Raw genomic sequence first — 15641 nt, 5'->3', positions numbered from 1 at the left:
ACAGGTGAAAAGCATGGCTCAGCATGTGTCTCATCTCGACAAGGACAGCGTCCCTCGGAGAAGCCGCTTCTCTGACCGATTTAAAGATGACATCACCACCATTGTCGCTGTGGTTACGGCTGAAATTGGGTTCATCCTTGTCAAACAACAAAAGGTGAGGAATATAATGATGATGACAATACATTTTACTCATCAATATTTCAGTGTAACGTAGTCCACCCCGCTGCATCTGTGTTCCTTCTGTTCTCCTGGGTCGGCTAGAAGCAGCTTCAGCCTCGGTGTACATGTTGCCAGTGTCCTCCAAACAACAGGGAGTTAGAAGTGCTAATTATATTTGCCTCTGCGGTATCAAAAGCTCAGCTTTCGCAGCTAGATGCTTGGCGAGATCCACTCAGTGCAGCTTACTGATTGCTGTTTGTTGATTGTTGTTGTTTTAGGAAGTAGAGCAGGCAGAGAAAGTCAACATCAGCCTGGCCTTCTTCCTCTACGACCTGCTGTCTCTCATGGACCGAGGATTTGTCTTTCAGCTGGTGAAAAACTACTGCAACCAGGTAGAGTAACACTGATTACAAACCAACAACATTTAATATGTGTCTTTAAATATATTAATTTAGTAGTAGATCATGTAATGCACATTTTGTGACTAATTTCACTCCATACTTCCATGAGTATTAATGTGTCTTTTTCCTGAAACGGTTTCCACTACATTTTATTTACCTTCCGTATATGTTTTGAAGTATTCTCATGTATTAATTGATTATTTTTTGCTCTATTTTCCTTCTAGATGGCAGCTAAGAGTATGTCAATGCCAACATTGATCAGCATGCGTCTGGAGTTCCTGCGAATCCTGTGCAGTCATGAGCACTACCTCAACCTGAGCCTTTTCTTCAGCAGCCCTGCCTCCGCCCCCGCCTCACCGTGTCCATCTATCTCCTCACAGGTCTGCCCACTCGTCAGTCAAAATCTGCATTTATATATGCATGTAATACCGCCGTTTGTTTCATCGTTGTTTATTTTAGTTTATTTATACAGCTGCAATAAATGAGCAGTGTAAATGTTTGAGCCTTCATGCTTTTACATTTGCCATTTAAGAGAAAACTAGGAAAATAGAAATACAAGGAGTTCTAAGGAGAATTAAAAAGGGGAGTTTGGGGAGTCATTAGATAGAGTAGATGAGATTAGATGGGATTCAGTTTAAAAGAGCTGTTTAAAAAGTACTTTGCTTTGCCTTAAGGAAAGATCCTATCCTATTTCATTGTGTCTGTCACTCCTTCATTTCGTCTCTCCATTCAGAGTTCCAGCTCGTGTAGTTTCCAGGAGCAGCAGAGGATCTTGGCGCTGTTTGAGCTTTCTCAGGAATTCAAGCAGCAGCACTACCTCACCGGTCTGCTGCTCACAGAGCTCAGTGCCGCCCTGGACATGGAGTCAGAGGGGTATGGAAACATAGACACCTTAAAGATGTTACCTCCTTATTATTACAAAACTGCCATGCAAGTTATATCTGCTCTCCTTCAAAGCACAAATTGAAGAAAGTTACAGATTCAGGCATGTTTGCTCTCTAGGGGTGTATGAAAATATCGATTCACATGAGTATCGTGATATTATGTTGTGCGATACTGTATCGAGTCTCCAAAACACTGTATTGATTTTAAATTAACCTCCTGAATGTTTTGTAATTGTAGTTACTGGCATCATGTGAAACTAGAAAACCTAGACTATAGATTAAACCTAGAATCCATTTGCACCAACCATGTCACACTAGCTAGTCGCGAAGGAGGCTAAATAACGCTCTAAACTTAGGCTAAATTTTGGCGAGGAAAAACTGGCATGGCCATTTTCAAAGGGGTCCCTTGACCTCTGACCTCAAGATATGTGAATGAAAATGGGTTCTATGGGTACCCACGAGTCTCCCCTTTACAGACATGCCCACTTTATGATAATCACATGCAGTTTTTGAATGCAGTATAAATATGTTATTTTTGCCTATTCTAAAATGGTTTATTTCTGGTGTGTTCTTTATACTATGACAGTTTTCCTAAACTTAAATGTAAACCCTTTTAAAACGTATATGTGTGTTCACAGGGGAAAGGTCCAGAGAAAGGCCATCAATGCCATCTACAGCCTGCTGTGCTCCCATGATCTCGACCATCGCTGTAATAAACCTGAGGTCAGAGCCAAGGTGGCTGCTCTCTACCTCTCCTTGGTGGGGATTATCATCGACTCCACCAACTATCTGGACTTCACTGGTATATATACTGTATATTCAATTATATGCACTTGAAGTCCTTTTTCATCCATGAAGTTAAGTCATCTTGTTATTTCTGGCATAGACACATATATTACATACTGTATTATTCTTGATAGATTAACACTCAAAAGTTACATTTTGTAACCATAAATCCATAATAATGTGCATATAGTTGTGCACAAACAAAGAGTTGGTGATATGGTCAACTTGCTGTCTCACTGAGAAGTCTATTTTATTTACACAGTGGAATTGATTCTTTGCCTTTACTGAAGAGCTCAGTTTATGAGTTTCCTCTAATTATCAATATATCATACCCACTGCTTTGTACAGAAGCCCTGAGAGGCAAGTGATATATATATAAATATTTTTTTTTCAGGATCATTTTTCTGTGTTTGTTGTTGTAATACTCATTTTGGCCACAAGAGGCTGAAGTGCACCACTATCATGTGCTAAATAGGACTAAAGGCAATTTCTCCATAGACTCTAAACACAATGTACATACGTATATTGTGTTTTATGTAAATAACCATCTCTGTACCCATCGGCTATCGGTCTGATGACGGATAAGCCTTTGGGGTCAAGGGGCTATGTTTCTGGGTGTCGCCAGTAGATATCCAGGCCAAGACCTCCTTTTCTGTGCGCTGCCCTTGCCTACTGATTCTACATGTGAAGGCAGAATCTGTTTATAAAGATTACGAAAAACATGTGAATGCTTTTAGCCCTATTTATATGGCAACTCCCGTATCCGGGATATTTTGGCTTCACTTTTGTGCAGTGGGAGGATGTGGAGACGTGTCGTCCATCTATATATACAGTCTGTGGTTTTCACAGATGGAAGTAAAGAAGTAACTTAGAAAAATGATCCTGGCAGAACCTTTTTTTTCACCTGTTTTTAAGTCATAAACACAGGAGAGAAAACAGTTTAGATCAGACTTAGATTTTTTTTTCTTACTACCCTCTCAGGGCTTCCGCAGTTTTGTAACTGTATTTTGTACAAGTTTTATTTTATCTACCAGTACTTTAACTATATTTCTTTGTTATATATTGTGTGGTATGTAGTAGTTCATCAAGCATGTGTTAATGCTTGATTCCTCAGTCTAATTTAACTCTAATAAAGACTCAGTAGTTTCAAAAGTTTTGCACAGTAATGGCTGTAATTTAAATCCTGAGTGCTCCAGTCCTCTCTTCTTCTGCATATTTGATCCCCGTTTGTCTCCGTAGTTTCTGACACGCGCGGCGGGAAAAACAAGACGGGCGGACCTGAGGATGACCTTGAAAATGTCCCACCCATCAATCAGTCTGTTGCCATGGCGATTGCCGGGAACCCCTTCAACACGCTGGGACGGAATGCTCTCGTTTCCATGGCATCCATGGTAAAATTCTGTAATAATTTCTTAATGATGAGATGATAACTGGGTGTAGTGTGCTTTCCATTATTTTTAAAAGTTCAAAAGTGCATGTACGTGTGATTGTAGCTGTGAGTATTCTGCCTCCTAACAGGTGAGCTGCACTGTGAGGTAGATTGATTAGCTGTCAGAGCCACACACACACTTCATCCATCCTGAAAAATCACACTCACACACACACGTCTGCGGGAGATGGTTTATGGGAAGGCATTGCCATCATAAGTGAACAGGGCCGCTCTCCCTGACAAACACATCCATCAAGTGTAGCTACAGCAACAACACAGGCACTAAAACTGAACGCTGCCATTCTCTCTCTCCCTTTCTCTGCCTCTTTCCCAGAGATGAATCAGTCCCTTGTATGTTGTTACATGAAATACTGTTGTGGAAAAACTGATTTTCACACAACTGAGCCATCGGCCTGGTATCCATCACAAATCCAAACACGGTGCTTGTTCCACATTTTCAGGCAGTTCCTCTTCAAACAATGTTAGCAACAGCAATGTTTTTTTTGTTTTTTATATACATGAAGCACATTTTCAAATAAACAAGTGATGTTTTTGATTATAAGCTACAAATATTTGACGTGTGGTTCTGGTGAGCTTCACTCAGTTCTGCTGTGAAACAGAGACCTGGAAACCAGGTTCTTGGTGGGACACCTAGAGCACTAGGAGGTTAATGGCTACATTTATCAAAGCTGCCACACAGTGAAGCAGCAGTAGCCCTCTATAGTAGCGATTCATCATCACACGAATGAAGGTAAATTAATCTGCAGTAGATTTAACACCTATTAAGATGGTGGAAGAGAACCATACTTCACTAAGAGTGGAAAGAAGTGGCCAGCCATGTTTGTGTTTTGGAGGAGCTTGTGAATGATACACTGTTAGTTTGTTATATACACTGTTATGATTCAATGGGTAGAGCAGGAGACCACCACTGACAGTGTTATGGGTGTGTTTCTTAGTGAGGGTCAGCTATGATAGAAATATATGAATTCTTTGTGCTGTGAAGCAGTGGTTCCCAACCTTTTTCCTGTGAGGCACCCCTTTTCTATCATTTACTAAACTGACGACCCCTGACTAGGTGACATTTTATGGATATTTCATATTATATTCATTGCATAACAGCGACAGTACGAAAGAACTGATAAAATGTACAATTAACCCAAATAGTGAATGCAATAACTGCAGGAAGTTTGTGTAGAGCAGATTATTTCCTGTGAATATTGCATCAGAGATGAGCTTTCTTGTTATTTTTTTAGGAACTTTTAATTGAAATCTATGTATTATGGTTTCATTTTTTCATTTTGAACAATCATTCATAAGCTTCTTTTCTGACAAATTCAGTGTTTTCTTCTCCATGATGCTTGGCAATTGTTCTATTAGCTGTTGTTTTTTTTAACTGCATACTTTTCTAATTATTAAATTTATATCTTAAATAAATAATAATCCAAACTTTTAGTTTTCTTCACAGAAATGAATGCTGAGATATAGGCCAACAGTATATATTTTTTTAAAAGGTGTCTGACACCCCTTAAGATCAAGAAGGCCTTGCGACCCCCCCATTAATCTTTGGCCACCCCTAGTGGGGCTAAAGCATACCCCTGACTATTTGTTACATTATAAAATACATTGAATACCATAAAAGGACGTCTACCCGTTTTTTTTTTTTTTCCTCTGAACACACTGGAATCCTCATTTGTATGCATCCCTTTATATTCTTTTCTGGTAGGTAATTTCTCGATTTCTCGATTTCTCAGTAATCCCTCTGGCAGCACATACAGCAGATGCATGTATGGACGTTTGTGTGTATGTTTCTGAGTGAGTGCAGGTGATCTTTGTCTTCAGCGAGAGCTACATTTAACCGTATCATACTGCATGTCTCTCTCTCTCTCTCTCCTCTCCTCCCCCTAGCAAGGTAAATCTGTAGCCACCCTGGCAGCGGACACAAGTCGCCACCTGTTGGTGTGTTTCCTGTGGGTGATGAAGAACGCCGATAGGAGTCTGATTCAGCGCTGGACTATAGATATGCCTCCCTCCCAGCTCAACAAGCTGCTGGAGCTCCTCACTATCTGTGTGTCCTGCTTCGAGTACGGGGTCAGTTTGCTCATTTATCAACTTGTTTTGTATCAGTGCAGTTGTTTAAAATCATTTTATGTTTATATAAATACAGATTGAAACTTTGCATCAGGGATGGCATCTGTATTTATCATACAGGATTAACTGCAAAGTATTTACTACAAAAGCTTCTAACTGTATGCACTTGTTTGTATCTGGTGAATATGTGTCTGTAGGGAAAGCAGAGCAGTGACAAAGTGAGCACCCAGGCCTTACAGAAATCACAGCAGGCCAAGCTGCAGCTGGAAGAAGCCCTGCTGAGAGGAATGGGAGCCCGTGGGGAGATGATGAAACGAGTTGGAGGTATTGTATTTCCTTGTGCTTTAAGGAATACCTCTTGGAATTGCTTTCTGTCAAATTTAGATCTGCATTTTCTGCAATATTTCAAGTTTTGGACTGGAACTACCTCCAAAAGTAGTGGACGTTATCAGTATTTTATAAATGTGTGGTCAGCAAGTCACTGCAAGAACCAATTTAAGGTTACACAGTCTATGCTTAGGTTAGCATGTTAGTCAGGAATTTTGAACAACTTATGTCTGCTCTGTGTTAAGCAAGGTATACGCCGGTGTATAAGGAGAGCAAGTGAATGTTTGATTATTGTGAAACTACTGCTCTGAACATCAAATTTCATCAGTAATTTTTCACACAAATCATCAGATTTGCTTCTTGCACTGCAATACATTTTTGTTTGATAAAACATTGTATGATTCGCTGCTTTTGAATCCCTCACAGGAATGGACAGGACTTTGGGTCAGAGAGAGAACCTACGATGGAGGAAAGACCTCACTCAGTGGAGACAGACCAACGACAAACAGGATAAGTAAGTCACATTTTCAAAGTTCCCTTGTTGCTTTACCAATGTCTGCCGGTCTTTCTCGCTGCCTTTCTTTATTTAGATCTTTTTGTGGTTTCCTTTCCTCTCTAAATATCTGTCTTACTCTCACCACCTTCCATCAGGACTAAAGCAGAGTTGGACCAGGAGGCTGTGATCAGTGGAAACTTGGCCACGGAGTCTAACCTTATAGTGCTGGACCTGCTGGAAACCATTGTACAGGTCAGAACACCCTGCACCCATGGAATATCTCAAGTTAAGATATTAAACTAAACTTAACCCCCAGGTTGTTTTGCGGTACGTGTATATAATAGACATTTCGGTAAGAGCGTGTAAGAACTGACTTCAAAATAAAAATAGATCTTCTGGTGAATGTGATAGTCAATTTCACATAAATTCAATAAGTCAGTCAGTCTGTCAATAATAAATAAAGAAATAAAACAAAAAGAAAACAAATTAAATAATAAATAAAATTAATGATAATTAAAAAAAACTGTAAACTGTATTTTGGAGAAAAAAAATAATTTCAATTGTGTGCTTAATTAGTCAAACTCAATAAGAATACTTTTCCAAAGGCCAATCTGACTTCAATGTGACAGTACACCACTTCAGAGCGTTCAGATTAGTTTGCTAGAATGATCATGCTGGTATGATCATATGCATTAAAGGGTTAAATCAAACAGAAAATGTGAAAATATCTAGATTTATTACACGGCTTTGTTGAATACTTGATTCTGATTGGTCAGTCACGACATTCTATGATCTGTTATTTATTTATAGCAGACCATTGCCATGCATAACAGACTGTTGCTAAGGGCGCAGTTCTGGTGTCAGACTCTGGAGGACCATTTTTGTGTCAAATTATTGAGTAACCATGTAGTAAGCGAAATAATGTACAGCTAGCCGATCATTGTTGTGTAATAAACCCCTTCAGGGCGATGTAGGACCCCCAGGTCGGGGTGTATTTAACAACAATGACCGGCTAGCTGTACATTATCCCTTACATATATTGCGATATAGCCTAAAAATATTGAAATATTATTTATAAGCCATAGTCTCCCTGATCTCAACACTGTGTGTACAGAAAATGACACATGAAACATGTCATGCAGTCCATTGGCAATTTGACATTTGGTATTAGATTGCAGTTCATTATAAGGTTCTTAATATTTTTCATCTGCAGAGGGAGTCAACAAGAGATTATCTTTCATCAGGTAGCCCTATTAAAAAATCTGTTAATTTGTATACATAATTAAAATACCAACACAGTTCCTGATGAGGTATTCGAGTAAACCCTGATCAGCTTTCTTGAGAATGGCTTGAAAACATTAAGTCAGTCCAAACCAGAGTGTGTAATCACTCAGTGAATCACCAGAAAACAGAGTAGAAAACAGGTTGAATGCAAAGTTAATTGTTTTGAATTGCTATGAATGAACACAATATTAATCAGAATCAGAAATACTTTATTGATCCCTGGGGGGGATATTGGGATGTTACAGCTGCTCTAATATAAAAGACATTTAAGAAAATAGAAACAAAGAAGTAAGTAACATGTAAACAAATCGAAGAAATAAGATCAAAAAGAAAACTGTGCGACATCAGTTGACCACAAAGACGGCATAATATACCATCCACACATGTGACACAGTCTCTTTCAGCCTTAGCTTGAAACATATTTGTGTAGACTGCATATTAAACCTCTGCTGTCCCAATGTAGCCACAGGTGTCTAACCATTTTTCCATGTCTCCTGTCCAGGCAGTGCCATTGGCTGAGTGTAAGGACAGCGTGGTTGGCGGGGTGTTGAAGGTGTTACTTCACTCTCTCACCTGTAACCAGAGCACCACTTTCCTCTCTCACACCTTCAGCACACTCAGAGCACTTGTTGTCAAGGTACTTTCATCATGACATGTGTGTGTGTGTGTGTGTGTGTGTGTGTGTGTGTGTGTGTGTGTGTATTTGGTTGCAGGAGGAAGGAGTGTGTGTTGGTGTGTTTACACAAAACACTATGTTCTGATTTGCTTATGGGGGTGGCAAACTGCTGATACAAGCCAGAATTATTTATGCATATATGCCTGTGTATACCTGGTTTAATTTGTCTGTATGTGTGTGCAGTTTGGGGACCTGCTGTTTGAGGAGGAGGCAGAGCAGTGTGCCGACCTGTGCCAGAAGGTGCTCCAGTACTGCAGCAGCCCTGTCGATGAGAACAGGAGCCAGGCCTGTGCCACCCTCTACCTCATCATGAGATACAGCTACAGCAATGCCAGTGTAAGGACACACACAAATATGATCCTGTGTATATGTTCCAATGGGTTGTAAGGATGCATACACACATAGAAACACACACAGGCCAGATTGTAATCTGAATGAATTACCCTTCTTTGAGGTGAAGGGTATAAATACAGCGACATGCTTTGGAATGGACTTCCCTCTCTCCGGCAAGGAAACTATAAATAAATATCAGAATCAGAAATACTTTATTGATCCCTGGGGGGGGAAATTGGGTCACGTTTTGTGTAAATATATAACATAGATAAATGATAAATATATAAATAAGAAATATGTAGATTAATTATACTACAATATTTAAGAAAAGTGCAAATAATAATGCTGAAAATGGGATCTAAAAATGCAAGAATAGTATAAATAAATGAGGATATTAGATTAAATGTAGAGTATAAATATATAGCTGCTGATAGTGGTAAAAAATAATAAATATAATGTTGTGTATATATATGTATAAATATACGACAAATGAACACATGTACCATTTTCCACACTAGACAAGGTTATATTTGATCCTAAATACAATGTAACCTTTAAGTTGTTAACATCTGTATGACAATATTAAATATCTAGCTTATTTTGAGCAGTTTTATGAGTTTGTACGGGTATTTGCACGGAACCATTTGTATGGAGCGTGTTTCACGACGAACACAAACCGGCGTTGCACATCGTCAGTAAGGGGAGCTGGTTAAGTCGGCATCAATGTAGACCCGCTGTTGGAGGGTTTTATAACCTGCTTCCATTCCCCGCTAATTGGTTTTGGATGGCACTTAATATGGCGGAGCCTCCACGCAAACGTGCAAACGGAGTGGAAGTGTGTAGGGAGAGGGTATAGGGGCCGGATTGGAATTGGGCCACACACACAAAGCAAATGTCAGTCGTGTGTTACCTCCTGACTGTCAGATAAAACCTTATCTAACCTCCAAGCTTGCAGAAGCAATTGCATTTATGTCAGATCGAATTTAATTTAAGTGCACATGAGAGTTCAGAATTGCTTATGATACATGTTCTCATGAACACACATAGAAAGAAGTGGGGAGTCTCACACACATCTTCGCCTGTCTTCTCCACTTTTCCTCTCCTGCTTGGCTTTAATGTCTTTTCCGTGTCTATTTTGAGCGTGCCGCAGAAAAAAGTTTCTGCTGAAGGATGTGTCTCTGAGCGGAGAGCAGAGAGATATGTCACTGTCTGCCTCCCCATGTTCCTACCCCTCTTTAACTAATGACAGCCAGACCTCTGTGCATGTGTGTGAGTAGCTATGTGTGCATGTGTAAGTATATGTGCCTCAAGGGCAGGGAGAGAGTGTGAAAGGGGCGGAAAGGAGGAAATCACGATCGCGATAGAGGAGTGTTTTTGCCAGAGGTGAAGCAGTGATGGAGGGGAATAAAAAAAGAGACATATCTGACGGAAGGAAGGTTTAGGATAGAGTATCTTCTTTCATTTTCTCTGCTCGATAACTGCTGCTGCAGTCGATATTTCCTGTGTTCACAGTCTGTACACTTTAATGAAAGTCAGACTGTGGAGCACACTTACACACACATACACACACACACACACACACACAAATGGCATCTACAGTTTAGAGAGAGTATTTCCCATCTGCGTGTCCCAGCGTATGTTTGTTTATATGGTGTATACAGAGGGAGCTGTGATCTGAATTAGCATAGCAGCCGTGTGACTCATTCATACAGAACTTACTCTCCACCTCTTCCTTTGTTTATGTTTTCCTCCTTTCATCCGCCCTCATCTTCCTCTCCGTCTGTCACACACACTTTTTTCCTCTGTCCATCTTTTACTTTAATTTTAGACTGTGGTAATAAAAAGAGAGCTTTTTTTTTTTTTTTTTTCCAGAAATGGAACAAATCACTAAAAAGCAGATACCTGTGGTTAAACCTTGTCCAGCTATGGAAAGAATAAAAAGAAAGCCAGAGGAAAATGGGGCATATGAGAATGAAAGACAAAGAGGGTTGTGTGTTGACTTAAGCTATCATTTAGGGTACTTTTTGAGCGCACACACACACATACACACTGAGTTAGAGGGCAGTGATGGGTGGTTAGGCTCTGGCTCCATGCTCAGTTGAACAGAATGGGGCCGTAGAGATGATCCATGGGTGATTATGTCTCTGCTAATGGGAGATCATTTCCCGCTTAGCTGGTCATGCCGGAGATAGATGGGACTTCACACATACACGAGCAAACTCTCTCTCTCACACACGCACACAGGCCTCGCTGCAGAGGACGGAGGGCTGTTTGTCAGGCCTGTTATCTCGGACAGGTAGTGTGAAGGATGGAGAGACGAGGAAAGGGAGGGGGCAAGGGACAAAAAATGAGGAGAGAGAACAACAAACAGCTTACCAATATTAATATTGCTTATTATCCTATTTTCAGTTGTATAATAGCATATGTGTTACAGCTCTCTTATTGTGTGCTGTCTAATTGCGATAAATAATTAAAATGAGCACAAGCAAAGTGTTTCCAAAGACACCGTATTGTAGGGCTGCAACTACCGATTATTTTCATTGTTGATTAATCTGTTGATTATTTTCTCAATTCGTTGTTTGGTTTATAAAATGTCAGAAAAATTGTGAAAAATGTTGATCAGTGTTTCCCAAAGCCCAAGATGATGTCCTCAAATTTCTTGTTTTGTCCACAACTCAAAGATATTCAGTTTACTATCACAGAGGAGTAAAGAAACCAGAAAATATTCACATTTAAGAAGCTGGAATCAGAGAATTTAGACTTTTTTTTTTTTTTTAAATACTCAAAATATTTTGAGATTAATTTAAGAGTTGACCACCAATCGATTAATCGATACAGCTCTACCGTATTGCATGATTTGGAAAAGATTTGGAAGTCTTGCATATTTTTTCATTGCATGTTAGACATTCAACAATTGCATGCACACAACAAAGTATAGTGCATACTCATTTCTCTATTTCCATCTATTTTTTTTTTGTTGGTTTATTTAGATTTTGTATCATCTCTGTAGGGAACTTGGAGGTCAGGTTAAAAAAAAGGGGTTGAATTATTTGAAAGCAGTCAAAACGTTCATGCCGTTTATATCAATGAAATGCAAAAAAGAAAATATTTCATAAGTATTCAGATTGTTTTTTCTATCTTTTATGCATACATATACTGACATAAAGGCTTCGACACTTAACGTCCTCAAATGTCTTGTTTTGTCTACAACTCAAAGATATTTAGTTTTCTGTCATAGAGAGGTAAAGAAAGCAGAACAAGCTGGAGTCAGAGAATTTTGACTCCTTTTTTTCATAACAAATGACTCAAACCAATTAATCGATTATCAAAACAGTTGGCGATTAATTTAATAGTTGACAACTAATCAATTAATCGTTGCAGCTCTAGTAGTAGTAGTAGTAGTATCTGTATGTCATGTCTGTTACCTACACCAGTTTTATAGTGGGCCATAACAATAAAAAGTAAATTGTATAATGTATATTATAGGACATTTTTAAAGACTATCATGACATTTTAATCACACAGGGTACTTTGGAACTGACAAACAAACATAATGGCCCATTTCTGATAAAAATACATGCCCTGGCCTTCATTGGAAGTTTTATAGTTCCTAAGAAATTTAGAGGCAAATGTAGAAGAGGGAATGTTATACATATTTTATACTTCTGCGGAAATGCTTGCGCAGAGCTCCCGCATAGAAAAATGTGACTACGCTCCAGACACCGCGGATGGTGCAGAAATTTGATTGGACATCAGAGCCGGGAGTTGGGATGTCCGGGCAATTACCTCACATCCGTACAACAACAACCTTATTTATTAAAAGCACAGGAGCTCCTCCTCATCATCCAACTCTTCCACTATTTTGTTTTTCCCAGCCATGGAGTTTTGTTGGGTCAAACTAATATGGAACTATTGAATCATGCCTAGCAAATAAATCAAAGACCGCCTGACAAGGGATTTGAAAACCGCGGGTCCAAATCAAAAATAAATTACATGCTACGTGCTGCAGTACTATATATGCTTGGCGTGCGCAAGAGGTGCCCCACAGAATACATAGGCGCACAGCCACAGGAGTATAAATTAGGCATTAACATTCTTGCAAGCTGCATTTCTCAGTATGCCTTGCCTAGCCATTGAATATAATTTTTTCTATAGGTTGCAGGGAAGGCATCAAAAGGAAAAAAGTTTTAATTTCATTTTCTGTGGAAATCCAAAGTCACATGAAATTCAGCCTTGCTAGGCTTCACATTCGCAGACATTTTCACTTTGTCTTACTGAATGATAAACACTGACATTCACTGCGTTCCCCTCTGTCTTCGTCAGAACTTCTCCAGAGTGAAGATGCAGGTCACCATGTCTCTGGCCTCGCTGGTGGGCAAGTCCTCAGACTTCCAGGAAGAATACTTGCGATGCTCACTGCGCACCATTCTGGCCTACGCAGAGGAGGATGCTGAGATGCAGAACACTCCGCTGCCCTCACAGGTATGAAATACTACTGTGTTACATCGCTAATATTGATCGGATCGTAGCCTCACGCCTGCCTCGTGTGTTTGTCTGTATTTTCAGGTGGATGAGCTTCTAAGAAACCTCAACAGTATTTTGTCGGACACGGTGAAGATGAGGGAGTTCCAGGAAGATCCTGAGATGCTCATGGATCTCATGTACAGGTGAGAAACAGCCATCCTGTCTCTTCGTCTGTCTCTCTCTGTCTTCAGTGTCTCCCTCTCGTCTCTCTTTCTTTCATCACCCTGTGGCTTCTCTTCTATGTTGTGCTGCTGGTTCCTATTTCTCTGTGGTCTGGGCTGTTTTGACTCTATTTGGTGCCCTCACTATGGTTACCATGTGGTAGCAGTTTAGTCTCCTGATCTGGCTTTGTGTATATGCAAATGCAAACAGTGTGTGTGTGTGCGCGAGTGTGTGTGTGTGTGTGTGTGTGTGAGAACACGAAGGGGAAACAGTGGGACAAAGAGAGCATACATGTGCTGTGTGTTGATTTAGGCGCTTTCCCTCAACACGCTCTAATGTCACTCACATGTGCCATTTATCATGCACCTTTCTGTTTGGGTTTTGGTCCCTGTCACCTGGTGAGTGTTTGACGGCTGCACAGAAAGAGCCGTTAGCTCTACGCACTTACCTGGACTCACCCCAACGTTTACCTCCGAGCTCCCGAACACATGGGTCATTGATGCACGAGACATTTGGCCTCCAGATGCTTGAATTCATTCGTATAGTATAGTGACTCACCTGCTTTAAAAATAAATTCATTCAGAGTGTTTCAGATTTATTCCCATGCTGTTAGGCTAATGATTATTCATGCGTTCCATGAACAGGAAAACATTTTCCATATTTTTTCGTTGCCCATAAAAACACTAAACGACCCAAATACTTTCATGACTGCCACACTCACTCTCATGCACACATTTTGTTTCTAGAAATTCACTCTTTATAAGGATATATATATATATTCCTGTGCTGTAGGAATAAACTGTTGAGGGTGACATCATGGTTCATGTGGAGCGCAAGACACAACCATTATAAATGCTAAAAGGGGCTGAAAAGAAGCATAAAACTTAAAGCTGCAGTGTGTAGAAATGGAGCAGATATGATTTTAAAAAAGTTATTTTTTTAATAAAACGGCCACTATATTCTGACAGTAGTGCATGAGACCGGTAATCTGAAAAAAATCATGTGCCTCTGCGTCTTCCGTTGTCCTCCAGTTCTCCTAACGGCATCTGCAAGATTTCACATACCGGAGGAAAACAACCAATCAGAGCTGATCTGAGGTCTGCTGTCCATCTTCCGTTTATGAGAGTCACGAGTCAATCACTCGCGAACTCCGACCAAATGGTCAAACTAGGCAACGCTGATCAAATATGAATCAATATTCTGTTACTGTAATGCCTATTTCTCGCCTCAAATGTTTTCAGAATCATCTTGTAGTGCACGGTTTTAGCTGTAAAATGAGAAAGACGCGGCCGCCATTGTAAAATCTGTAGAAGGAACGCCAAGTTCTGGTCACAAGACCGGAGCACAGTCAATAGGAATGCTCTCTCAATGAAATGACCTGTGATTGGTCAAAATCTCCCATCGCGGGCTCGATTTTTTTAAAGTCTGAAAACAGAGCCATGAGGAGGTGCAGAAGTCTAGTTTTCTCTCAGAATACTTGAATCACAATATGTTGAAAGGTTATTAAGGAATTTTTGCCCAATGATGCCAAAAATATATTGCCTACTGACACTTTAAGAATGTTCCTTATGTTTATTGATTTATAGTTGAGACTATTTGTTTTTTTCTCTGGGCCTATATGCCAAAATATATCGACATAAATGTAGTCCCTAAATGCATCATGACTGCAGCACTTGCACTGAACAAACTAATTCATTTGGAATTGTGTTATTGTTTGACAGTTTTATTCATTTTTATTTATCCTTTATTTAACCAGAAAGGTTCCATTGAGATACAATATCTCTTCTGCCAGGGAGTCCTGGTCAAGATGGGCAGCAAGCAAAAAGTTTCATATACGAGTACAAACAAGGACAGATAACATCACAATGAAAAACATACCAAAACAAAACAACGGACACAAAACACACAGGAATCAGAAGCTAATCACTTGTTAAAAGCAACTATATTATTCTGTAAAAACATTTTTAAAAATGTCAAGAGAGGGTAAAGATTTCAAGTTAAGTATGCCTTGCAGCTCGTTCCAGGCTTGTGGTAAAAGGAAAAGGGAAATTTGCCATGCAGCTCTGTTCGGGTGATTGGGACCAACAGGAGA

General features: G+C 39.8%; 1 protein-coding gene across 2 annotated transcripts in view; it reads left to right on the top strand.

The window, feature by feature from the left end:
• dock8 (dedicator of cytokinesis 8) overlaps positions 1-15641 on the top strand; it is a 73558-nt gene that overhangs the window by 43346 nt on the left and 14571 nt on the right. For both annotated transcript variants that reach the window (XM_037777495.1, XM_037777496.1), the window contains 14 exons: positions 5-154; positions 438-551; positions 785-940; positions 1294-1433; positions 2083-2246; positions 3470-3621; positions 5565-5747; positions 5945-6071; positions 6501-6588; positions 6726-6822; positions 8357-8491; positions 8714-8866; positions 13187-13345; positions 13430-13530. In XM_037777495.1, the coding sequence (XP_037633423.1) occupies positions 5-154; positions 438-551; positions 785-940; positions 1294-1433; positions 2083-2246; positions 3470-3621; positions 5565-5747; positions 5945-6071; positions 6501-6588; positions 6726-6822; positions 8357-8491; positions 8714-8866; positions 13187-13345; positions 13430-13530 (1919 nt within the window). The remainder of the gene's footprint in view (positions 1-4; positions 155-437; positions 552-784; positions 941-1293; positions 1434-2082; positions 2247-3469; positions 3622-5564; positions 5748-5944; positions 6072-6500; positions 6589-6725; positions 6823-8356; positions 8492-8713; positions 8867-13186; positions 13346-13429; positions 13531-15641) is intronic.

The sequence above is a fragment of the Sebastes umbrosus genome, chromosome 8 (genome assembly GCF_015220745.1).
Source record: "Sebastes umbrosus isolate fSebUmb1 chromosome 8, fSebUmb1.pri, whole genome shotgun sequence".
Classification (NCBI taxonomy): domain Eukaryota; kingdom Metazoa; phylum Chordata; class Actinopteri; order Perciformes; family Sebastidae; genus Sebastes; species Sebastes umbrosus.
The sequence above is the reverse complement of the archived record's forward strand: the minus strand, read 5'-3'. Positions and strand labels throughout refer to the sequence as shown.